Source organism: Neofelis nebulosa, chromosome 7 (assembly GCF_028018385.1).
Source record: "Neofelis nebulosa isolate mNeoNeb1 chromosome 7, mNeoNeb1.pri, whole genome shotgun sequence".
NCBI lineage: Eukaryota > Metazoa > Chordata > Mammalia > Carnivora > Felidae > Neofelis > Neofelis nebulosa.
Window position 1 is genome coordinate 47,555,222 of NC_080788.1, and position 27,290 is coordinate 47,582,511.

General features: G+C 41.7%; 1 protein-coding gene and 1 long non-coding RNA gene across 2 annotated transcripts in view; one reads left to right on the top strand and one right to left on the bottom strand.

Moving 5' to 3' along the window:
- Positions 1 to 10,080: 10,080 nt before the first annotated feature.
- Positions 10,081 to 27,290, bottom strand: part of MYZAP (myocardial zonula adherens protein) — a 90,412-nt gene continuing 73,202 nt past the window's right edge. The window contains exons 12-13 of the mRNA XM_058737599.1: positions 19,853 to 19,953; positions 10,081 to 11,021 (exon numbers count right to left, since the gene is read on the bottom strand). Coding sequence (XP_058593582.1) covers positions 10,925 to 11,021; positions 19,853 to 19,953 — 198 coding nt within the window. The 3' untranslated portion in view covers positions 10,081 to 10,924. The remainder of the gene's footprint in view (positions 11,022 to 19,852; positions 19,954 to 27,290) is intronic.
- On the top strand, positions 18,040 to 23,504 carry LOC131516504 (uncharacterized). The gene is made up of 2 exons (XR_009264116.1): positions 18,040 to 18,151; positions 23,115 to 23,504. It is a non-coding gene; the product is annotated as an uncharacterized LOC131516504 (long non-coding RNA).

Genomic DNA, 27,290 nt, shown 5'->3' on the forward strand with positions numbered 1-27,290 from the left:
CTAGCTTCCACCCTTTTCTGGGTCTTCAAGGATAAACTTCCTGAAAGACTTATCCACACCTTATTAATCCACATCTTCACTGCTCTCACCAGTGCCACAAACCCTCTCGTGTTTGTCACACCCAAGATGCAGGTTTTAGTCTCTCTCCTCCCTGCTGCCTCTGACCTTGTGACCACTTCCTCCTTCTTAAAACTCTCTGCTAATGTAAGTCCCATGCTACCAATCTCTTCAGGATTTTCATCTCTGGAGACTTTTGCTCTAAGGCTAGAATTAGAGCGAGGGTAAGGACCTTACCACCTGGATGTCCCAAAGGTTTCTCAGGTTCAATTTTTCCAAAGCTGAAGTTAATTTTCCTTCCCCCAACCCACTCTTCCTTTTTTAAAATTCCCACTGTTTAATGGCATCATCGTCCACCTAGTTGCCCAAGCCAAAAACCAAGTATTCATTCCCAGTGTTCTTTGTCCTCAACCCAACAGCCTAAATACCTTCTTCTCTGGACACTCTCCCTCTTTCCACCCTTTCAGCACCTCCCCACACAGCCAGCATTGCCTCCATTGCCATTGTCCATGTCCTTGAGCGAACTACTATAACAGCTCCTAAAAGGTTTCCCTATCCCTGTCTAATCTGTCCTTTCCTTCTAACTGCTGTCAGAGAGCTTTCTTCCTTAAAAAATCTAATTTTTTGGGGCACCTGGGTGGCTCAGTAGTTTAAGCGTCCGATTTCGGCTCAGTTCACCATCTCATGGTTCCTTGAGTTCAAGCCCCACGTCAGGCTCTGTGCTGACAGCTTGGAGCCGGGAGCCTGCTTTGGATTCTCTGTCTTCCTCTCTCTCTACTCCTTACCCCCTCTCCGTTTCTCTCTCTCTCTCTCTCTCTCTCTCTCTCAAAAGTAAATATTAAAAAAATCTAATTTTCTTCCTTCACTTGGAGTGATGATGTGGAAAACACTAATGTCATTGTACAAAGACTAGAAGTGTTCAGTTCCACACTTGTTGGGCTTCTCAGCCCACATACGGTCCTTCCACCATGTTGGGATCACCAGAGGGTATTGGGGAGAGTATTGTGGGGAGCCACGTGGAAGCATGCCCAGTCTCTCTGCCTAGAATTGACAGTGGTATGTGGTCACAGTGGCAGTGGTGTGCGATGAAAGTATAAATGACAGATTTAGCCCAACTCCTGCCAAATGGTAGGAACTTGGGAAGCAGAATGATGATTAGTGGAAGGTTAGTCCCCCAAAAAAATGTGAAGGAGAGGATAAGCTGATATTTCAACCAAAGTTATTGGGAATAATGATCACCGAAAAAGAAACCTGTGATGATTAATTTTGTGTGTCAGTTGCCTAGGTCATGGTGCCCAGATAGTTAATCAAACATTATTCTAGATGTTTCTTTGAAGGTGTTTTTTGTCTGAGATTAACATTCAAATCCATGAACTTTGAGTAAAGCAAATTCCTCCCCATAATGTGAGTGGGCCTCATTCAATCAGTTGGAGCCTTTAACAGAACAAAGACTGACCTCCCCTACTCAAGTAGGAATCCGGCCAGCAGACAGTCTTCAGACTTGAACCGCAGCAGTGGTTTTTCCCTGGCTCTCCAGCCTGCTGCCTACCTGCAAGTATAATCACATGAGCTGAATCTCTTTCTCTGGAATTCATTTTCAGGAATTGGCTCACATGATTATCTATATACACACATACATCCTACTGCATCGGTTTCTCTGATGAACCCTGACTGATACAGAGCCTAATAGCATCAGTCTTTAGGAAAATCAAGGCTCCATCATAGCTGGACTTCAGGGAGAGAGGGCTGACGAGAGCAAAGGCTGGCCTTTGCTCTGCCCCTGCTATGAGCTGGGCATATGAGAAGACACGGGAACCAAGATTCATAAACAAATTTGAATCAAATTCTGTTTTCTTTCGTGTTTTATTTTCAAGCATTTGTTTGGGAATTGAACATGCTGAACATTCAAACCATTGCAGCCATAACTAATGGAAAGTTAATAAAAAATGGTAAATGTTAGACTTTGTTGAACAATAATGGCCGACATCTGTGTACCATTTCCCAAACCAGCTCTTCCGGTCAGTCCCCAAACTGCTTTCTCAGAGGGCAGTGGGGACCAGCCCACTTTACAGAAGGAGACACAAGTGCCAGCATCTTGTGACGTTCCTTGCCCTGCTACTTTGTCTGTCGGCCCCTCAGCACAGAACTTGACAAATAACCGGCAGGAGCCTGGCCAGTTAGAGGAGAGAAACAAAGAAGGAAACAGGGAATTGGAATCTGCCACGAGAAAAGCAGAGTGAAAAACGGTTAAGGAAAGGAACTGGTAAAGAGGGAAATAAAACAGTAGAAGTGGCAGTAGGGATTCTCTGCACAGAAACCAGACACAGAAAGCTTCATAGGAAGTCTTATGCTGAGAAAGTCACAGATAAATCCTTCATTTCCCTTACAGCTCTAGAATTCTGTTCTACAAAATGTCACATTCCTCCTTCTTTGTATTTTACTGTAATCCCACCGCAACAAAAGGTTTTCCTGGGCTACCGGGGGGGGGAGGGGGGGGGGGGGCTGAGGCTTTAAAGTGCATGTACTCCACACTAAAAGTAAATTCTTGTATTAGTTATCCAAACTGTTTGAAATGAGGAACGAAATTTTCAACTCCTATCTGCCTCTTTATCAGCAAATAGTCATTTAAAGCCATTTACCAGGGCTGTGGCTCCCCAGTAACAGACTATGGCCTATTAAAATTAATCCTGATAGAAGATCCTTGCTGCTTTCTCTAAGCACATTCAGGCCACTGGTTTATGAACAGGATGAACAGACGGCCCATCCCAGAGGGCTTGAGGGAGGAAGCACGTTAAAATGGACGCCTGCCTTTTTGTTTGCTCAGCTGCTTGGAAAAACTAAGACCGAGGGAAATGGGATTAATCAAGGGGGCAGTTGCCCATGGAAAAAAAATAGGAAGACTCTGGTGAGAAAATCCCAGCCAAATAAGGTTCAAGTTGAAGGGAAAGAATTCTTTTCTCTTCAGACTTTCACATGGTTGCATGTTATTTGGTGACAAATCTTCCATTTCTGGCCACCACAGCATTTTATGAACTTTACAATAGTGTGGGAAGAGAGATTTGAGAGAAAAAAATAAATGTTTAATTCTCTGAAAATTCATGTAATTTTACTTTAATTAGCAAATTTAATGAAGATTATTGGTTAGATAAGTGATTGTGATTGAATAACATCTTTGATTTTTCATATGAACAAACTCACAAACTAGAAAAAAAGTTCTTAAAAGGTCAGATGTACTGATTTGTGGTATAGACTGCATAGATGTTGTAGCTGAGGCCTCTCTTCTCAGTTTAGGAGAAAGAATCTCTTCAGAATCAAGACAGACTCTTGACCTAAAATATCTTCCCCTCCCCTTGACTTATTTCACTTCACTGTGACACACTGAAATTCCGGCAACAACATTACTAGGTTAACAAGGATCTTCCTTTGAGACCATAGATATTTCTAAAAGGTTTGTGGCCTACCAGTCATTTACACACCAATACGAATTGGTTCCAAATGGCTATCTGACCTAAGGTGATAACTTCTACTAAAGGAGTGGAGTTTGATAGGAGGTAAAGGGAGAAAATTGAGAGGTTTTTGAACAACTGGAGAGGAAGAGTGGAGCAGAGAGAGTATTACAACAGGGTTTACATAGCAGGAAGATCCTAGAGGGCCTCCTATCCAGGATTTGGAGAATATGTAGAACAGGCAAAGTAGGAGAATGTCAAAATAAAACTTGGCTTGGAATTGGTTCACATTCCATGCTGGAGGGCAGACCTCCTATATGTGAATGGACCTTATCTGAGATTTTTCATAAAACATTGAGTACATCATATATCATAAGATGGCTATAAAAATTATTTCATCAAAAATAAAAGCAGATAAATATGCTTATGCTTCTTTTGTGCTCAAATAAAGTGTTTTTCACATATATTTATCAGAAAATAGAAAAGGAGAGTAAGGGAGGTAATTTGCAAAGTCACTAAAGGGTGAGATGTCACAATTTCCTTTCCTTTCCTTTCCTTTCAAATTTTACATGGAAGGGAGTTCAGAGTTTAGCCTTGTGTGGAGAGAAAGAAGAACCAGGCCTTGACTATAATGTCAGCACACAATATATCTCACTCTTTGCAGTCTGAGGTCCATCAGAGGCTATGAAATAAAGAAACTGGTGACCAGCAGCAGGATGGAGTTCGAGAAAGCTGGCTACCCCTCTCCTCTTGCTAGACCTGGCCAGAATCAAGTGTCTGGTCACCTTTAATGTTCTGTCTTGCACAAAAAAGAACACAGCTCTGGAAAGCTTCAGCTAGGGGAAGTGAGGGGGAGGCACAAGGGATGCCCATGAAATATATAGTAGGGAGAATTATTCAAAAAAGAAAAAGTCCTTGATTTTCTTCCCAAAACTTTGGAGGAGAGAACAGTCAAGCATAGTAAATAGGACAATAAAGGTGATCGAGATCAGAAAATTGAAGGGGTGGCTGTCAATCTCCAACTATGTCTTTATGGGGAGAGGGTTTATGTACCACTAACTTTGTGGCCAGTTTCTCTGGATTTCAGTCTTCTCCTGTTTAAAATGAGGGTATTGAACCAGACAAACTCCAAGATGCCTTTCAACGCTTAAATGATATGATTCTAGGATGATTAATGTTTTAATACATTCTTTGGCAACATCTGCATCTATTTAAGCTCATAAATGTTGAGAAGAAATATTTGGTATGCAGTAAACCAGGAAGCAGGTAGCTCCCTGTAAATAAATACTCCTCCAACATTGATGATATTTCGGGTCTTATCAACCCTTGCTGTACTCCCATACTTGCCCATATCTTATGGAACTGGATAATGTTTTCCATCACCTAGAATTCTTGAGCTTAATTTAATTTTTATATCTAGTGGATGACAGCTCTGAGTAATTTAAGATTGTCTATAAGGCTTTAAAAAAAACCCTGAAGTTGTCAGAAGACAAAAAAAAAAAAAAAAAGTCCTATAATGAATGATGTGAGAGGAACATCGTTTCCAACAGACAAGAGAAAAAGGTAGTTTGAAGGACTATTTTTTATAATGCACAGAAAAAAAATGTTTGATAATGTAAGTAAAGGGTTGCAAATTGTGGGTCTTTGGCCACGTCCACTCTACAAATGGATTTTTTTGACAGGACAGAGTTTTTCAAAATCATGAATTTGAGTGATTTTAAGATGGGCATGCACTGACCGTCTGGGTGAGCATCCCCTCAGCCAGCCACTCACCCCATTACCCTACCCCAAACCCTTTCCACCTCTGTGCAGACCCTGGGTACCAGGGCATTGGAGTTGGGGTGTGTCAGGAGTATAAATGAAAATTTTTGCCCAACATTTTTCTTTTCTGAGAGGCTACAGTAAATCCCATGGAAACTTCCTAGGTCACTAATAGAAGATACATACTTACTACATGGAAGTGTTCTTTACCTCTGAATCTCAGTTTCCCTAACATCTTCTGTGTTTTAAGAATCCCCATAAACGATTCTCAGATAATTTATAGAATTAACGTCCCCCCGGAGTACAAATTTCATTAAGATTACAGGGTTTATTTTCTCTAGAATTAAGTATAAAAAGGGAATTTTAACCCAGAAAGACTCAGCCTTTTCTGGGAGTAAACCAGTTTCCTTGTACAGTCCAACTAATAAGTGCTAGAATCAAAGGTTCTAATTCTGTTGTTTTGAATATTTCCTAAAGAATTGTTTGTAAGCATCTCAATACATAGTCATTGTTTACAAAGCTTGACACAACATTGTTACCAATTTTAAGAAAAGCCGTTTTAAAACGTCAAAGAAAATTATGAATCTTTATGATCACTGTGGAAACATTAGCATCTTTATAACATATTTTCTATTTTTAATTCCATATGGAGGATTTGGGGACCAAAACAAGGTTAACTTGAGACAGCCCTAATTTCCTTCCCAGCCCCCCAAAAATGTTTAAATAAATTCATGGGTACCATAAAGACATTTTATTTTAGGGTTTGGGCCACAAAGTGACCGGTTAAGTTTTTTCAGGCTGAATGTGTTTTGTTTAGGAGGGTGGCAAGTTAAGAGGAAAGGAGAGAATTAAAATATTTGCAAGATGTCATTAATCTCCAGCAAAAGCCTAGAGTTGTTTTTTTTTTTCCCCCTCTTCATTTCAGAACTAATCCAGCTTTCTGTTATTTGGCTCAGAAAAGTCTTAAATCTGTAACAAGAGAGTAACTTCCTGTTCTCAAGAGTATGGCTGCCAAAGAAAACATTTACAAGAAAAGTCCCAGGGCCAAAAAATTGCCTACTAATTATTTCTTAACCCCCTCCCACCCCTAATTCAGGAAGGTGAATGCTGTAAATGCTGTATGTTAAAACTCAAAAGTATGTGTTGAAAAATTAAGAGAAAACCCCTAAGAACTGTTTGCTATTTATTTATATTTTATTGCATTCAAATTACATGGGTTTTATGGCCCTTGGGCACAAATTAATGTTTCTTATAATATTTTGTTCGGAATTCCACAAAGATTATACTATGCCTTTATCAAAATACATGATGGCAGTTTTTACTGGGCACCTTACCAACTGAAGATGGGGAAGCAACCCCAACCTTTAGGACCTGACTAGCACTGCCAGCTAGGCCATGATGTCACTCCAAATTGGCCTGACTCAGCAGTGAGGTCTTGGTGTTCCCCTCGGTGATCTGTCTTATTCAGGGCAATGCCAATCAAAGTCCCAGCAGCCTTTGGTAGAAATGGACAGACTGGAAAACTCATATGGAAATGTGAAGGACCCAGAATACCCTAAACCACTTAGAAAAAGAACAAAGTTGGAGAGCCTGTGCCACCTGACTTCAAACCTTATTAGAACACTCTGATGATCAAGAGAGTGTAGGCTTGGTATCAAGATGGCAAATAGATCGATGTAACAAAGTAGTGAGTATATATATATTGACTGATGCAAATATCACCAAGTGATTTTCAACAATGGTACCGAAGCAATTAGGTGGAAAACGGGTAGTCTTTTCAACAAAGAGTGCTCAAATAATTTATACTACACACCGTATGTTAGTAATCTAATCCTGTCCCGACACATTATCCAAAATTTAGCCACCAGTCTCCCTGTGGTTCTTTTTGCCTCTGGTCTCTCTTTGCAGAAATACATCTCCAGTCTCCCTTTTGGCCTTTCCCTTTCCTGACAAAATCAAATGGGTTATTCTCAGATTTGCATATGAGGAAAAGGACACTACAGTTTATTTAATCTGTGTATCCAGCCACATTTTTTTCCCCACTTCCCTCCCACACAATCTCACTCACTAGTCTTCATGGGGTCTCTAATCTGTGTTCAATAAGAGGAGATCCTTGGATTTGCAAATATTCATGATGCAACACCTCTTTCCCAATGATTACTAGTAATAATGGCAGGTGGCAACTGTTGGCATGTGTCTTGTGCAGTGCTGGCAATTTTTTCCACGTTCTTTCACATGATCTGCACAGCAGGCCTATGAGGGGGGTACAGTTTGAGTTCGAGGCAAAACTACTCAGTGAGAGCACTGAGCCTGAGAGCTCAAGTGGCCTCACCAAACAGGTACTGTGATTTAGTTGCAGACCCGGGACTGACTCCGGACTTCCCACCTGTGTTCTGGAATTAAGCCTTTGTGGTTTCAGACAGTTTTCATCTCTCTTTGAGTTTGTTTCCTTGTCCACAAAATGGCACTAGTAACATCTTCCACATAGAATGGTTGCCAAGATTTAGTGGATATATGCCGGGTCTGGCTCAGTAACTCTTGGTGTCCTGTACTTCCCCAGCCAGGGCTCTTTCTGGGGTACTTTGCATTTGTAGATTTCTTCATGATTATCAGGGTTTGGAATGGGTCCCCTCCTTTATGGGAAATTACCTCCCAAGGAACTCACATCACTGGAGAGACAGGAAATGGACATGATGATCAGTCATTAGATATAAGAGAAGAAGGAGGGCCTAAGAAAAAGTACCCCTGGGATTTCAGAGACAGCAGAGATCAGGAAGAGCCAGACTCACTGGGAACAATTTTGCAGAGGCGATGGTCTCGAGGTGCACATGTCTGTCTCCCCAGCGCCGATGGCATGCGCTGGTTGAACTGAACTAGGCCTCTGAGTCTGGATGTGAAGAAGAGCACTGTGGTCTGAGGTGGCCTGAGCCAACACACGAGGGAATCCTGCCCTTCCTGTCACATGCTCCCACCCCACCCCTTACCCTAGGGGGACCACCCCCAGAGCTCCTGGAGCAGGAAGACAGCATTTGCTGGGGGAGGAAGAGGGTGCCCAGGGTAGACTCACCACCAGCTCAGAGGTCAGCCTTGGTTGATGCCCCCTCTAGAGGGGGCAGGGCCTGTCACATCAAGCAACTCCGAGCTCTTTCCAGATGTCCCTTTCCCTGCCAGCCCTGAAGTCTGCCCTCTGGGGCCAGTCCCACCCAGATTCTAACCCCATTTCGGTCACAGGGCTTGAATATTTTCTGTCTCCATGGCTGGCTCTTGCTTTTGACTAAGCAACAGGCCTTCTCTGATTCCAGGATCCCGGGGAAAGCAAGCCCGCTTCCTCTAAGTCCAGGCCTGCTTCCTGTTTGCTGCCCATGTTCTCTCTGGGCCCTAGGGACGCCTACAGGCCTGCAGCTCACACCTGCACAGTCCCTGAGCTCAGGTATCCAAAGGCAATATCCTGAAGAAACTTTTTTCACTGCCTGTTAGGGGGACAGGTCTGCCTCAAGCAAGCAACTTTATATACTCCTTCGTTTTCTCATTCCCAGTGTTGGCAAAGGGGTCAGGAAACCACATTCTCATCCTGTTGATAAGAATTTAAATGGACACAAACTTCCACAGCCCCGGTTGGAGCATATGCACCAGAAGACTTAAGTTGGCATAATTTTTTAAAAATGTTTCTTTATTTTGAGAGAGAAAGAGCATGCGCACACAAGTGGGAGAGGGGCAAGGAGAGAGAGGGGGAGAGACAGTGAGAGAAGAAAGAGTCTGTGCTGTCAGCGCAGAGCCCAGTGTGGGGCTCAATCTCGCGAACCGTGAGATCATGGCCTGAATCAAAATCAAGAATCGGACGCTTAACCGACTGGGTCACCCAGGCACCCCAAGTTGACATCATTTTTGTCTCAGCCCAGCGATTCCTCTTCTAGGAATTTATCCTGAGAAAGTAGTTAGGCAAGTGTACAAAGATGCATGTAGAAGAGGAGTCATCAGAGGACTGCTTAAGAAAAGGAGACAACGTCCAAAATTGCAACCTAACTGGATAGGTCCAGGAAGTCATAGTATGCCAATAAACTGGAATCCAATTAATTATAAGAAGCAGTACCATAGATCTATATACCTATATCCATATCTAGATTGATCACAGTATAGTAAGTACATTACAAAGGTATGTATTGATAATAGCACTTAGTAAGTAAGTGCCTACTATGTGCCACGCATCATGTTAGAACTTCATGGACATGAACTCATGTAATCTTCACACCAACTCCGGTTAGGAAAGAACTATCACTGATTGCATCTTACAGGGGCTCGAAGAGGTTCTGTGACTTGCCCAAAGCATATACTAGTGACCGAGCTCAGTCCCCAGAGCCCATGTTACTAAATATCATGATTCTGCTTCTCAGTATACTGCCGTGTTTGTTTTAAAAACAAAATAGTGTGTGTGTGTGTGTGTGTGTGTGTGTGTGTGTGTGAAGAAAGCCAAGAAGGAATGAAATGAAAATATTGATAGAGGCACTATTATAGAATGTTACTTTTTTATTTAGGATAAAACCTTGCATACAAAGCTATTTTTCATTTCAATAAGATAAAATTACTATGTAATATTAGAGTTTGCAGATAATGTTCAGGGTTTACACACACACACACACGCACACACACACACGCTGGTGCTCTCTCACACATACACACACCCTCTCTTATGGTTTATAAATGCTTCTAAGGACTACTGACTGAAAGATCACTGTGCCCTCACTTTGACATTCCAGATCCCGGTTCCGCTGTCTACCTCTTCTACCTGCCCATGGATGAAACACAGAGCCAACACGGGTAGAACAAAATATATGGCATTTATTAAACATATGTGACACAGATTGTAATATCAAAGTAGAGCATGCATGAACAAATTATTCATTTAACAAAAACACCAGTCGATACTGAAAACATGAAATGATTACATTTCCACAACATACAAATTTTTTTCAGTTAAAATGAGAAAGAAAAAAATCACAGGTAAAATAAATACATTGATTTCAGTGAGCCCCATACAGACATAAGGCACAAATTAAACCGGAGGATTAGCACATGGGAATGAGGCACCCATGCCCGCAGGAGGCCAGTCTCCAGCCGCGGCTCCCACACCCCACACACATCCTGGCACCAAGAAGAGAGAGCGTCTGCATGCTGGGAAGCCTTCCCTCCTGACCAGGTCTCCCCAGGTGCCCACGCTCCCGCAGACAGGCTTCTCGGCACCAGAGAAACACTGCCTCTAATACTTTTATGGGTAAATAAAACCTTCATGCTGTAACAAATGATCCTGACGTGAATAACGTGAAATTTCAAATTAATGCCCTTTTTCCTCCCAGCTGAAGGCTAGTAAAACAGAAAATAAATTGTGAGGGAATTCTCCTGACAGAATTTCAGTGTCTACTCCCAAAGCTAATGACAGCCCAGTATAGCACGGTTGGGTGTTTGAAATATGACCTCGACACCTCTCTCTCCTGCCCTCCCCTTCCACCTCCGCTTTCCTTCATGTTTTAGAAGTAGATCAGAGTCAGCAATCTCCTTTCTGGCTTAAACCTGTATAGGACGAGGTGGTAGCCACCTTTCCCAGCCTCAAGCCACAGGGTTCTAGGGCCTTTGTCCCTCTGTCCAAAGTGACTGTCTCCAGGCGCCTAAGTCAGAGTTTTCTTCAGGGTTAACTCCAGGACTCGTGTGTACGGTGTGTAATTCCTGGAAGGCATTGCGATCTCACGAGTCCTCCCTGTTGGGCTGAGAAACGAGAAAAGGCAAGTCAGGAAGATCGACCAAAACTCCCCACAGTCTTCAAGTGAGACAGCTCTAGAAAATGGTTTTGCAGCCACAGCAGCCTGAAAATAAACTGACAGAATGCAGTTGAATCTTTTGTTTAAATATTTTAAGAGGGACCATTAATCTTAGCAATTTTGAAAGGTCATGCTAAATATCATTCAGAAAAATAAAAAAAAAACATGTATTTAAAGAACTCAAAATTATTTTAATGTAGGGGAACCTGGGTGGCTCAGTCGATTAGGTGTCTGACTTTGGCTCAGGTCACAATCTTGTAGTTTGTGAGTTCAAGCCCCAAGTCAGGCTCTGTGCTGACAGCTCAGGACCTGGAGCCTGCTTCAGATTCTGTGTCTCCCTCTCTCTCTTTCCCTCCCCACCTCACACTCTGTCTCTCTCTCTCTCAAATAAACATTACAAAATTTTTTTTAATAAAAAAATAAAATGATTTTAATGTAGTGTGTTAGGTACTATAATAGATGCAAAATGAGCCGGATACTCTCCATTTGCCCATTCGGATAACTCTCCCCCTTCTCCACCCCACTCTGTGCCTTTGGGAAGCTGACCTGATGTCAGCATCCATGGGCTCCCTTAGAATTTAGCTTCCAGTTGGTTTTGACCAGTTGGGAACTGGTAGCAGGGGATAAGAGAATGGAAGGACAGTGAAGTCATCATATTTGTTCCCTTTTGGCCAGGCTGCAGGTTGGTGGTTGGCTGCATTCCTCTAGCAGAGGCCACAGTTCCCAGCACCCCCCTTTTGTGTGTTCTATTGGCTTCTTCCCCCTGCCTCTGCAGAGGCCCAGTCTGGTGACCACTTCCACTGTGCTGGCTCCAGAGTAAGCCACTGTCCCTCATTTACTTTTCTCAAAGCTTCCCAAGCCTTCATCTAAGTCTCTTCAATCTTCCTGTCTTGCCAGGACCTTGAGCAATACAAGAATTAACATATTATGGGCAAACTGAGGGCAGAACGAGTTCACGGAACTTAGGAGGAGGGCATCTGGAAATTTGCACAGAGGGGGCATCTTGAAGGGTGCTTAGGCGTTCCTCTGGTGGACAAGGAGATGGGAATTCAGGCAGAAGGGATAATGTGTGCAAAGGCAAAAGAAGGGTGAACACAAGGACTCTGGGTGTGGAAAGACACACTTGGTAGGACTGGAGCAAAGAGTTCACGACGGAAAATGGCAGAAGACGAGGCCTGGTGTGGAAGGGGCCTGTGTGCCCTGCTAAGGAGTTCAGAAGGGGACACAGAGCCACTAAGGAGGGTAGTGATATGCTCATATTCTTATTCTAGCAAGATTCCTTGGCACCACTAATGGTTGGCTGCAGAGGGGTTAGTCTGAAGGCAGAAAGTGAACAGATTTTTGCTATTTAGGAGGTGAAAGAGGTCATGAGAACTTGAATTCCGACTGTAGCACTCGAGGTGAAGTAGCAAGGAAAAGGTAGGGAGATACTGGGAAGGTAGAATTAACCAGGATTTGGTGACTGAGATGGAGAAAATATCCCGTTTCTTTTTCCTCCTGGACACATAACTACCTTTCCCAGCCCCCTTGGCAATGTAATGGGCCATATGACTAAAGGGGCAAAAATGATGTATATTACTTCCAGGTTTAGCCCAGAAAATCCTCTGCATAACCCTCCATGCCCAATCTCTTCCCTTTCATGCAGAGGATGTAGCGGAGGGCCCAAAAGGTCTCCAAAACCCAGGCAGAGTCATTAGTTAGAAAGAATCTGGGCTCCTGAATGTGTGCAAGGAGGCCCATGCCAATTAGTCTTGGACTGTGTCACGAGAAATCAGTATTTTGCCAAGCTGAGGTTTGTGGGCTTTTTGTTACAGCAGCTAACATTTCTTACCCCAACTACTGCAATGACCAATTGTACGTATGAGATACGAGTCCGCTCCCTTCCCTGAACTGCCCATAGCCAGTCTTTCACAAAGTGATACGGAATCTACCTCCTTAGCTACTGTTTTGTCATCTGTCTTCTCTATTCCCTCAGCCACTGCCCGAGTTCAGGCTCTCAACATTTATCTTTGACTATCTTTGAATACTTCAGGAGTATTCTAAATGGTCTCCCTTCCTTCCGTCTCAGCAAGTCTTCCCCCTCTTCAAATCCTCTACACATTTTGCTGTCAAAGAGATCTCACTGATAAAAGAAGCACAATACTGCTCCTAAGACTTTTCAATGTTGCCCCATTGCTTCCTGGATGAAGCCTAAGCCCCTGTGCATGGTCTTGAAAGCCCTCTACCATCTCCTGCTATTTCTCCCATGGTTTTCATCATGGCCACACTGCCCTTCTCATGTTGCCCCCTCCACCTTGAATGCTCCCCTCATCAAATGGGTCTGGTGAATCCCTGCCTGTATTTCAAGACTCAGACATCACCTCCAATATGACAGTTTCCCTGACTGTGCACCGCAAGGATAGAAACGATCATTCCTTTCTTTTTGTGCTTGTTTTCAGTTTCCTTGAACAGTGGTGCTCACTTTTCTGCTTCCACAAGGTCACTTTTGCTAAACCTTCCCAGCAGTTAACACCTCCCACTACCCTGAAGTGATTTGCGAGTATAGTTGGGATACAGCTTCTTAGGCGGTGTGTTAGAAGCTTGGGGGAAATTTTAAACTTTTATGTCTCTCTCTAAGAGATTCAGTATGTCTTCTCCATGCTCTCCAAACCATCCTCCCCTTACGGGAGAGGACTTACGGGCTTCTGGCACACTACTGGAAGTATCCCACAGCCCCCATTGGTCTACACATCCTCTGCCAGTTACAATTTCGTGAAGGGTGAAAACCGTAGCTCACCCCTCTCCATGAGTCTAGCAGCTCACTCAGGCCAGGCACACAGCTATCACTAAATGTATGGATGACGAAGGAAACCAGGGGATGAAGGATTTCCAGGAGTAAGTGGTCAGCAGGTCACCTGCCATAGATAGAGGAATCCACAAGATCTGTCAGTTGAGGGGTCCCCAGTGACCTGACCAGGCACTTTAGTGGAGTGCCAGGGGCAGGAGCCAGATGGTGATTTGTGCCAACCACTGTGAAAATTCCACATAACGGAAATGGTCTCTGGTGATAATATCCTAAAAGCCCATAAAGTCCAGAAATATTTATAAAGGTAAACGTTCTGGGTTTCAAAAACAGGCTTTCCTATCCCAGCCTTTCAAAAGGAAGTGAGGTATTTTATTTGGTTGATCACTAGGAAACAACAGGATTTCAAGAACACAAATAATTTCAACCACAGAACTAAAATTCAGCCATTTTCTTTAACACTTTAAGGCTATTGTTAACCTTTTATTAATCCATAAAGAGGCAGTTCCCCCGGGGGAAACAATAGCAGAGTCAGCAAATAGAGCTTTGACAAAAAACTACTTTTGTGTTCTGGTCTCTACGATAGAAATAGGAGATGGAGGCATTTTAAAGCGCTTACTATGTGCTGGGCACTTGTGACCACGGGGAATAGGTTTCCATTACATCACACCTATTCAGGCATAATTTATGAGCTTGCTGGAAGCCAAGTTTCACTAAGGGGCAAGGAGAAAAAGTCTTTTTTTCTTTTCATTTTTTGTTTTTCATTTTCTCTTTGAAGGCTAGCGGACTGGAAATTGCTCTCAGTGGCTTTACTTAATATATATCAAACTTTCAAATCAAACTCTTAAGTCTTTTCTAAAAGACAGGTGTTTAAAACCCCTGAAATGACAGTGAGTGCCTTCTCAGCCCTTTCCTTCCATCTTTGCTCTAAGATCTGTGCTCTCTAGAAATGTATGGAGCACAAGGGTTAGATGAAAAGGAGAAATGAGGCAGAAGGTGGTATTTGAGTCAACTAGACACAGAGAACCTGGGTCTCCAGCAGGCTGGTGGCAGGGGCTATGGAGGTCACGAAGCAGGTCATGCAGGGAGGAGACAGGACTGTGTGGGCACTGAGGCCATCCTGGAGCAGAAGTGCCCACGGTGTACTGAGCTTAGGGACCTGGTATCATCGTGGCGGCCACCAATGGAAATAGGAAAATGCGCCCTCTATGCTGGGACTTCATACCTGTATCTTACTTCACCATCCCAGCAAGTTTCTGAGGGAATTACTGTCAAAAACCTTCCAGTTCTGAGTGAAGAAACTGAGACTCAAAGAGGTTAGGGATTTGCCCAAAGCTGTAGATGTAGTGAGAGGCGGACCCAGGACCTAAACCCAGGTCTAATTTCTAAGCCAGTGTTCTTAACCACTACTAAGAGGAACTGGCTTCGATGGAAAAAAAAATGATGCAGTCAGCTATGGATGCTGTAGGTGGGTATGAAGATCAATCAGCCAGCACGCTGGGAGCACCCAGCAGGGAATGAGGACTTGTGTCTGGAGAGGCTGGAACTAACTACCTGAGAGCTCAGCACGGGAAGGGCAGAAGTAAAGCCAGGAGACTGGCCGCCAGCTTTGCAAGAACCACTGTAACCAAGATAGAGCCATGAGAAGCTCCCGTGGTGAGGATCGGAGGTGGTAATTAGCGATCAGATGAAAATCCCTGCCCTGATGGAGCTTATGTTCTAGTGAGGAGAGGGAGAATAATCACAAAGAAGTAAAACATAAGCAAAAATTGCTTCTTCGGGGTCCTTTATGAAGTAAATAAATAGGTTGTATTACAGTACAGATCACCTGCGTCGGTCCTTACTTGGTATGTACCTTTCATTCATTCAGCCAACAAATGTTTATTGAGCATCAAGAAAGTGCTAGACTAGGGGGTGAGCGAGCCCAGGGTCCCTGTCCACAGGAGTACACGGTGTTGGCAAAAATGGGGAAATGGTGGTGGTAGGGGGAGGAGTTCAACAAAAGGGGCTTATTGGCTCTAAAAGTAAAGAAAAGGCTGATTTCCAGTTTTCCCAGCATGAAAACCAAGCAGCTCTAACTATAAGTCAAACACGGTTAGCAGCAGCACAGCACGAAAGGCTTTGCAGGTACAGGCAGAAATGAGTCCTGGGTGGCCTGCTCTACTGTGGGGCTTCGTGCCTGGTGCCTGGAACACCCTGGGACTTATGTTTTACTTCTGACGTCTCAGTTGGAAGAGACCTCATCCATCACTGGGCCTTCCAGAGGTTTTTTTTATGCAATGTCTAGAGGGTTCGAAACCACTGATAGTTTAATTGGAGAGCTTAATGCATACTGGAGCATGATAGGCTTGAATCCATTTCACAATCAATCCATCTCACAAAATTACTAATAACCATCAGTAAAAATTAAGTTAATGAAATTATCATAGCATACCCAAATTCACTTGTATTTGATACAGCGTCTTACATAATAACCAGAGTTTTGGTTTAGTTAACAGTAATAATATTATTTATTAAGTGCTTAACTAGTTACCGTGCTAAATGCTTTATATACATGGTTTCATTTCATCCTCATAGAAACCCTGTGAGATTTGATGTTGTCCTCTTCACTTCCGTTTTAAGGATGAAATCTTTGAGGCTTAAGAGAGATTAAGTACCTTGCCCAAGGCTGTGCTCAGCAGCTGGCTGGGCAGGGAAGCCCCACAGCCTGAGGCTTGCCACACTGTCAGGTTCTTTCTTTCTTCTTTTCTTTTTTCTTTTTTTTTAATGTTTTGTTTTTTGAGAGAGAGAGAGCAAGCAGGATAGAGGCAGAGAGAGAGGGAGACACAGAATCCGAACCAGGCTCCTGGCTCCAAGCTGTGAGCAGGGAGCCCGACTCAAGGTTTGAACTCATGAGCCATGAGATCATGACCTGAGCCAAAGTTGGACTCTTAACCTACTGAACCACCCAGGCACCCCTGTCAGGTTCTTTTTGAGAGAACATGAAGTGAGAACAAAACTCATCTGCATAATTGAGGCTTAATTCAATACTTCTATTGATCTAAAACATTTTGGAGGAGGCTGGGTTAAGATTTTTTTTTTTTAAATAATCTCTACACCCAACATGGGGCTCAAGCTCACAACCTCAACATCAAGAGTTACGTGCTCTACCGACTGGGCCAGCCAGGCACCTTTTGGAAGTTGTTTTTAAAATATTCTGGAAAACACCATGGGCTCTTGTATTAGATGCAAGTTTAAAGTCCAAGTAAGAATCAGGAATTTTGTTAAAACATATATGTATGTATGTGTATATATGTATATGTATATATATGTATGTATATGTATATATGTATGTATATGTATGTATATATATGTATGTATATGTATGTATGTATATGTATGTATATGTATGTATATATATGTATGTATGTGTATATATATATACATATGTATATGTATATATATATATATATATATGTATATAAATTCAGCAACTCTGTTTATTGTTATTTTTTGAATGTTTATTTATTTTGAGAGAGAGAGAATGAGAAAGCAGAGCCGGGGAGGGGCACAGAGAGAGGGAGAGAAAGAATCCCAAGCAGGTTCCTCACTGTCAGCCCAGAGCCAGATGTGGGGCTTGATCTCAGGAACCGGTGAGATCATGCCATGAGCCAAAACCAAGAGTTGGACATTTAACTGACTGAGCCATCCAGGAGCCCTCTATTTATTCTTTTTTAAATCACACATGTACCACACCAGGACTTTGAAGACCTGGTTTTAATCCTGGCTGTGTGGTTTCCAGTAAATCACTTCTCTCTGGGCCTTGATTTTGGTATTTTTCAAACATGGGAATTAAACTAGACTTGGGGTGGGGGTTGGAGGAGCTCCTGGGTGGCTATGTTGCTTAAGTATCCAACTTCGGCTTTGGCTCAGGTCATGATCTCAAGGTTCGAGTTCCAGCCCCGCGTTGGGCTCTCTACTGTCAGCACAGAGCCTGCTTCGGATCCCCTGTCCCCCTCTCTCACTGGCCTTACCCCCTCCCCTCAAAAATAGACATTAAAAAAAATAATAAATAAACTAGACCAGGGGGTTCTAATTTGTTTTTGACCATAGAACTCTTTATTCAAACAAAATCTCACTTGGAATCCAACACACAAAACATACTAAAAGCTGAGTTTCTCAGGTTTGGTTTTGTTTTGTTTTCCAGGAGGGGGAGGGTCCCCACAGGCCAGCTCCTTGCTCACCTTCTCACCCCCTGAGGCATCCGGAGGCCTGACCCTGAGCCCCAGCACAGAGCCCAGCAGCACCAAGCACAGGTGGGAAACTGCTACTCTCTGAATTCTCTCTAAAGACCCCGAGCTCCTCACCACTCAGGCCCGCATGGCACCTTTCACATAGTAGGCACTTAATAAATATCTGTGAGGAAGCGAATGAAATCTTACTCTGCCTTTCCGGAAATGCGGATACGTAGTTTTCATTTCCTCTGCTGATTGACCTACGCAGTTAAAGTGCTAAGATGGATCCTGGGGGAAACCAAATGTTGCGTTTATGGAAAAGCTGCTTTTAGATACTGAAGTGGCTTCCAAGTCCACCATGGCCATAAGTTAAGGGTCTGTCAGCACTTCCATTATGAAAACCGCTTTGTGGTTTCATAACTTAGCCATAAAAGTTTGCTGCAGGCTATCCTTCGGCATACAAATTGAAAACCTTGTTTTAAGCCAAAATGTGGGAATTGGAAAACAAACAATTTATTGGTTTCAGACATAGTTTTATACACGTCTTAGCTAAACAAGATTTATTATGTGGGCAATTAAAGTGGACTAAACCACTTGATTCTTGAAAAACAAAAAAAGGACAGAAATGATCAAACTTTATATTTCACAAGGAGGCCCTGGACATGATCATTCTTTTTGGCTTTATTTTTATCCGGTACTTTGTCCCCCACATTGATGAGACCTCGAGTCTACTTACATACCCTTCTCCCTGCTTGTGCTGGTTAAATCTGAGCAATCACCTACTCAAACCACTGACTTTACTGAATGGGAAACTGAGGCCCCAGCAAAGAGAGTCCAGCCTGAATGTATCCCGCCACTAGCTAGGGGGACTAGACCCAGGTATTCTACATCCCAGCTTGGTGATCGGCTCATGGCCGTTTCCCACCAGATGTAACCATTCAAGGTTCCAGGATTCTACATTCTTCTGGCTTGCTAATGTCTAATGCAACACACACAAATATGCCCTCCCACAAACAGTATATGAGGTACTTTGTGATTTTGGCTACCTAAGTCACAAGCCACATGCTTATAAACTTGTTTTATGTCCTCTTTGGGCCAAGCACAGATTTGAGCTCCTAGAGATGGTGGGTTAGTTACTAGGTCACAGACTCTCCTCTTACTAGGGAGAGACCCAGGCATGGGTGTGTGGAGCAGCTTAAGAACAAACAGGTCAGTCCTCGAGCTCAGAAGTGCAACTTAACAAACAAGGCGGTCGTTCTTGTTTGTCTGTCATGACTGAAACAGATCGTTTATTTGCGCCAGTGCTTGACAAGGAACAGGTGCATTTGTTCAAGACTTAGAACTTCTCCTCTGTGTTACCAAAGCCCCTCGCAGGCCCCCCTGGCACTGTCATAAGCGTCTGCCTCCATATCTGTCTCCCCAGACCGCATGTGGGGCAGGAACCAAATCTCATTCCTCTCCCTATGCCTCTGGCACAAAGAAGGTACTCAAGTGATGTTTGCTGAGTGAATGAATGAATGGATAGAGAAACAAATGTGTGCACTTACGACAGGGCCAATCTTTCTCTGACGTGGCTTCTCCAGGCCTCTCTTCACTATCCCCTCTGCCCTGCACGATGCCCCTGCTCCCTCAGAAACCAGCCAGACTTCTCAGCAGCGATCATTTACTGTTGCAGAAATATTTTTGATAGAAAGAATGCAATTCTGGTAATAACAGCCCCATAAAGTATTTTCCTAAGTCAAAGAGGAATCTGAGTCAGAAAAATAGGAAATTCCTAAATACCTGGGTAGAAGATCACAGCCTACTCCAATCTCTCTGGTTTCCACCTCAGGCTTGGGCTGGGTTTCTGTTAAATAGTCCAACCTGCTTTGTAGTTCATTATTCTAGAGAGGAGGAAAAAAGTACTTTTAGTAAAGCAAATCTGTCCCCCACAAACATGGCATGTATTACCCGATTTTCCCGTGACATGGACATGTAATAATGTATTTTTCGAGCACCTCTTATACAGTAGGAATTAAAGAAACACATCCTTACAGATAGTTTTCTGTGCATGTACATACATATGGATCCAATTCTGCATAAATGGAAACAAACGAAATACCCTATTCTGTGCTAAATTTGGGGTCTTTTTCACTCAGCAATTTGTTGTGACTATCTTGCCATGTTTATTAGTTTTCTTTTTATGTCCGCAAGATATTTTAATGGGTTCAGAGCATTCCATTGTATGGATGTACATTATTTATTTAACTAGTCTCTTATTGATGGTACTTAGATATTTACCACTTTCCTTGCAATTATAAATAAGGTACAGCTCATGTTTTAATACTCCCTTATTAAACTATAAAATGAGTAAGTCTATTAATTTAATTTAGTGGGAAATACCTCCATAACTTAATAATTAGTATTTCTTAGGTTTGGAAAATTCAGAATCTCAAACATATAAAGTAGAACAAGCTCCTTGGGATTAAAATTAGCATTCTAAATAGTTTTTCTTCAGGCCAGAGCCAGACATTACCTAGGTTGATGATTAGATGCTCAGGAATTGGAAATTTGCCCCATGGGGGAGATGAAGGACAAAGGAGCAGGAGGGTTGAGGATATTGGAATGAGAGTAGAAGTGACGGTGCCTGACACCTAAAGTGCAAACATGCAAATTCCAGAACGGGGTTAACACGATTATCTCTGCGCATTGAGAGCTTTCAATTTTTTTTTTTAAGTTCTTCTGTATATTTCTCCATAATGCTAAATTTTCCTTTTTTTGTACATAATAGGTTCATTCTTTTTCATTATTTTTTTTCATGATGAGAAGCATAGTTTTTCATCCCCATCACCTTATGCAACCATCCTCCCAGCCACCTCATCTCTAGTAACCATCAGGTCTCTATAGTTAAGTTTGTTTTTGCTTTCTCTCTCTTTTCCTTTGTTCATTTGTGTTGTTTCTTAAAATCCAAATATGAGTGAAATCATATGGCATTTGTCTCTCTGACGTATTTCACTTAGCGTTAGACTCTCTAGGTCCATCCATGTTGTTGCAAATGGCAAGATGTCACTCTTTTTATGGCTGAATACTATTCCATTGTGTGTGCATGTAAGTGTGTGTATAATATGCACACACATTTATATATAACACACACATATATATATAAGTATACACAGACCACATCTTTATCCATTTATCAATGGACACTTGGGCTGCTTCCATAAGTTGGCTGTTGTAGATAATGCTGCAGTAAACATAGGGGTGCATATATCCCTTTGAATTAGTATTTTTGTATCCTTTGGGAAAATACCTAATAATGCAATTGCTGGATGGTAGGGTAGTCCTATTTTTTAATTTTTTGAGGACCCTCCACACCGTTTTCCACATTGGCTGCATGAGTTTGCATTCCCCTTTCTCCACATCCTTGCCAACAACTGTTAGACTAAATTTTCACTAGGCAATACCGTATCTACTTATCTATATCCTCAAAACATGGCATGTCAGAAATACAAAATAAATACTTATGGAATAAATAAATGTATAAATACTTTTATAAGTAGCATGTTATTTGCATAATTAGAAAAAAAATTTTTTTCTTTTTTTGTTTTAAGTTGGACCTGAAGCTAAAGCACTACTGTAAGACACTAGATTAACACATGAAAGTTGAAAAGTCCTTTGAAAAAGAAGCTCATTTGTTTCAAAAGAAAGTGGGGTACAGCTCAGGAGCTTCTGCTCCAAATGGCTGATTCCGAGGAGCAAAGCAGCCGCTCCGGTACAAACCCATGCTCTGCTAGTCTATGGATCCTTGCACAAAAGTGGGAAATGGTGTACAGGGGGAGAATGCATTCCAGATTCGCTAGCAGCTGACAAGCCACGACAGCTGGATGGGCTCCAAACCTATCACTTAATGCTCAGGATAGAAAAATGTTGCTGCTGGCTTACTGCCTGAGGTACAACATCTACACACACACACACACACACACACACACGGCTTCCCCAGCAATATTTGGACTCTCCCATTCATTAGGAAAGACCAAGGCAGAAGAGGCTTGCCCATTAACAAGCTCCAGAAATCCCACTGCCTTGTCTCTTTTCTCAGAATAGAGTAATAATGACAATTTCACATAATTCTCAGTTGACTACCCATAGTTAGGAGGCATAAAAGACAAGGTTAGTACCCTTATTGGTACATTGAATACAGTGCATAGCAGACTGGTAGACACAAATCCTTTGTTCTATTTCAGAAGGACTCTGTGTGCACATCAGATACCTGCTGAAGGCTGATATGAAAACCCTGTACTCTTAAAATTTAATGCCAAATATATATATGTTATCTACTATGTATCATGTCGTGTGTAAAGTTAGGGGAGCTAGTTAGCAGTTAAAGAAATAGGGCATGAGTTGCAATCTTTGATTTCAGTCTTATGAGGATACAGACTACCAAAGAGAAAATAACACAACAAAATCATTAGTCCCATGCCAGAGGGATCCACAGACTATAAGGGGGAACTTGGAGAATATGTTGAGTGCAAGATGTGGAAAAGGACTGAACTGTCCATGAAGATTTCCTGGAGTTATACAAGGGAAAGAGAGTAAGAGATACAAAGGGATGAGTGGTCCAGAATTGGGGAACATACCAGGTTAAGAACAAGCATCTTAGTGAAGTATGCAGATAACAAGAGTTGCTTGTGAAGGGCTACATGCACCTTTACAAGGACTTTATACCCAATTCTATAAGCCCAGAGTCAGCCCTAGATTTTATTTCAGCCAATGGCCCTCCAAGTGAAAGTTGTACTGGAAGGAAATAAAACTATAGGTAGGAAGATTAGTCAAGGAGGCCACTGTAATTTCCTAGTTCAGAGAATGAGAGCTGCATTTATAACACTGAGTAGTGAGCACTCAACCAATGGTTGGTCCTGCAAAAATTAGCTATCAATCAACTCTGGACAGAAGACAAAAAAGCATCTATTAAGGTCTTTGGAGACCAAAGACAGGCAAGCTATAGAGGGGAGTGATAGGCTTAGAACAGGTTCTCTGTGACTCATTTGTTTGTTTTTGTTTGCAGCTTTGCCTAGGAGCAGTACAGTCATGGAGACCACACAGACACTTTAAAAATTCAACAGAAAGATCATCTTTCTGGTAGAAACAAACAAACAAAAAAACAGAAGGAGTCCAGCGTAACCAGGACTGCCAAGAGTAAAGGGGAAACCAAAAGGAGAGTCCATGAAGGCAGAAACTCTAAATTCTGTGTATAGACTCAGCTCAGGTCTCCGGCAAACCCCTGAACCATGCATGTATGGGGCAAACTCAGCGGTTTACAGCCAAGGCTTAAAGAACTGAACTGAGATATGAGCCATCACAGCATGGCAGGGTAGAGTTGGGTCTAACCAAATTCATTACCTAAAACAAAAACCTTAGTGCTGCTCAGAACAATAATAAAACAGAATCCAAAGTCTCCATAACAAAACCTTTACAAAGTCCAGGTTATAATCCAAAATTACTCGGCATGTGAAGAGTCAGGAAAATGTGACCATTCCCGGGAAAAAGGAGAACCAAGAGATGCCAATCCAGAGATAACTTGGATGTTGAAATTTTCAGACGAGGATTTTAAAACAGCTATTATAACTATTGAGCACAATGAGGTCGAAGAAAATAGGCTTCTAATTGAGGTAATAAAAAAATCAAAGAAATAGAAAATCACTAGACTGAAGAAAAGAATGGAGATGATGGAGTCAGTGAACTTGAAGACACATTAACAAATCATTCAATAAGAATAAGATAAGGGAAAGATTGAAGATAATAAATGGAGCTTCCTGGAAGTATGGTACAATTTCTAATGCCTAACTGGAATCACAGAAGGAAGGATAAAGAAACTAGAGCAGGAAAAATACTCAAAGAAGTAATGGCTCAAAATTTCCAAAATTTGGTGAAAGACATAAATTTACAAATCAAATCCCAAACAATAAATTCAGAGAGAAATACACATTGGTATATCCTAGTCAAACTAGTGAAAACCACCAATAAGGAAAAAATCTTGAAAGCAATCCTGTTACATATAGGGAAACAATAATTTGAATTACCATGGATATTATGGGGCGCCTGGGTGGCGCAGTCGGTTAAGCGTCCTACTTCAGCCAGGTCACGATCTCGCGGTCCGTGAGTTCGAGCCCCGCATCAGGCTCTGGGCTGATGGCTCGGAGCCTGGAGCCTGGAGCCTGTTTCCGATTCTGTGTCTCCCTCTCTCTGCCCCTCCCCCGTTCATGCTCTGTCTCTCTCTGTCCCAAAAATAAAATTAAAACTGTTGAAAAAAAAAATTTGAATTACCATGGATATCTCATCAAAAACGATGGAAGCCAGAAGACAGAGCTAAAAGAAACTGTCATCCCGGAACACTCTATAATTCAATAATGAAAGTCAAATAAAGAGCTTACTGTCAGAAAAAGGAAAACTAAGTGAATTTGTCCCTATATGAGCTGCATTACACAAAATGCTAAATAAAAGGTCTCCAGGCTGAAGAGAGATGATGATACCAGAGAGAGACAGATTTTCAGGAATGAAGAACATCAGAAATAGATACTATATGAGTAAATATAAAAGATAATTTTCTCTTAATTTCTCTAAAATACCATTAGATTACACATTGTATATGTTACATATACATATTGTATATATTATAGACTATTAAAGCAAAAATTACAATGAGTGTATTTGGGTTTGTAATGTGTGCAGATGGAATACCTATAATAATAACAGAAGGGGGAGGGGGAAATGGACCTATATCATTGCACGATTTCTACATTCCACACGAAGTAGTACAATATTACCTCTGAGTGGATTGTGAACAGTTAATGATGTATATTGTGATACCCAGAGCAACCACTAATATACTGGAGAAAAGAGATACAGCAAAATGCCAACTGATACAGTAAAATGGAATTCTAAATACTGAAATCATCAAAGGGGGAACAAAACAAATAAGCAAAAAATAAAAATGAAAACAAACTAGAGGGAATAAACAAAAACAATAAAATGATAGGCCTAAATCCAATCATATTAATTAGCAAATGCGAATGAACTATATAGTCCAGTAAAAGAGACTATCACAATATATACAAAAGCAATATTTATGTGCTGTCTACAAGAGACCTGCACTAAAGACAAAGACATGGATCAGTTAAAACTAAGTGGATGGAGAAAGACACACAAGGCCAACAGTTAACTTACGAGGTCAGGAATAGCTATATTAATACCGGGGAAAATAGACTACAAGACACACAGTATGAACAAAGCAGTGGCAAACATTTTATAATAATGAAAAGGTCAATTCATCACCAAGACAGGCAATAAAAAAAATGTGTGTCTAATGAGAGAGCTTCAAAATATATGAAGTAAAAAAAATAACAAAATTAAAGAGCTGGTCTAAAACCATAGTGATGGATTTTAACACCCTTCTGTCAACAACTCATAGAACAATTACACAAAAATCAGAAAGAACATAAACAATAGTATCAACAACCTAAATCTAACTGATATTTATAGAACACAAAATAGAATACCTTTTTACACAAACCAAATCATATGCTGAGCCATAAAACAAGACTCAATAAATTTAAAATAGGTAAGACAATACAAAGTATATTTGCTGACTATAACACAAATTAGAAATAAAAAACAATAGCTAAGGAACCCTGAAATATTTGGAGGTTAAACCACACACTTCCAAGTAACCTACAGGTCAAAGAAGAATCCCAAAAGAAATTAGGAAATGTTTCAAACTGGATGATAATGAAAATACAACAGCAAAGTCGAGGGGTGCTACTGAAGAGAGCATGCAGGGACATTGATAGTTGCTGATATTAAAAAAGAAGAAAGTTTGGGGGTGCCTGGGTGGCTCAGTCAGTTAAGCATCTGACCTTGGCTCAGGTCATTGGATCTCACAGTTCATGAGTTCCAACCCTGAATCAGGCTCTGCACTGATAGCATGGAGCCTGCTTGGGATTCTCTTTCCCTCTCTCTGCCCCTCCCCTGCTCATGCTCTCTCCCTCAAAATAGATAAAAAATAAAAAATAAAAAAACTTTAAAAAACAAGAAAACTCTAAAATCAGTGACCTAATGTCCACCAAAGGAGCTAGAGAAAGAGCAAAGTAACACCAAAATAATTAGAAGGAAGGGAATAATGAATATCAGAGCAAAACTCAATATCATGGAAAAATAGACAACAGAGAATATCAACAAAGCCAAAAGCTGTTCTAATTTTTGAAAACGTCAAGAAAATTGAGAACCCCTTAGGCTAGACTGATCAAAGGAGAGAGAGAGTAGGGGAGGGTGGCATACAAATTATCAATAACAGGAATGAAAAGGATGCTCAAAGGAAGTAACTGGGTATCTATGTGGGGAAAATATGTATGTATACTATTACTTCACACCAAACACAAGAATTCAAGTGGATTACAGGTATAAATTAAAAAGCAAAAACTATAAAATGTTTAGGGAAAATCCCAGGAGAAAATCTCTGTGAGCTTGTAGTAGGCAAAGATTTCAGAGAACACAAAAAGCACACAGTTTTCTTTTTAAACCTGCGTCTACCATTCATTCCATCACTATTCCACTATTAGGACTTTACCCAAGAGGAGTGAAGACGTATATCCACATCATGACTTGTACTGTAATACTCATCACAGCTTCATTCACAAGAGCCCCCAACTGGAAACTCCAATGTGCATCAGCAAATGAGCAGATAAATACAAGGGAATGCCACTTTGCAGTAAAAATGGGTGCATGCAACATGGGTACAGCGAAAATCATCATGCCGAGAGAGAGATGCTGACACAGAAGAGTCCGTACTGCATGATTTCTCTTACAGAAAATGCAGACAAGTCCACAGTGACACAAAGTGATAAAGTGACCCTCCCACGCACAAAACCACCACTGGCTGCCTACAGGGGGTAGGGGGTGATGGAGAGAGGGACCACAAAGGGACCCAGGGACTCTTTGGGAAGTGATGGAAATGTTTTGTATCTAGATTGTAGTGGGGGTTCCACAGGTAATACAACTGTCAAAAGTCACTGAATTATATATGTTAATTTTTTTAGGTATTACATCACATTATAGTAGTTTCAGGTATACAACAGTGATTCATTATTTTTTTTGATGTTTATTTTTGAGATAAGGAGAGAGACAGGGAGCAAGTGGGGCAAGGGCAGAGGAGAGAGAGACTCAGAATCCAAAGCAGGCTCCAGGC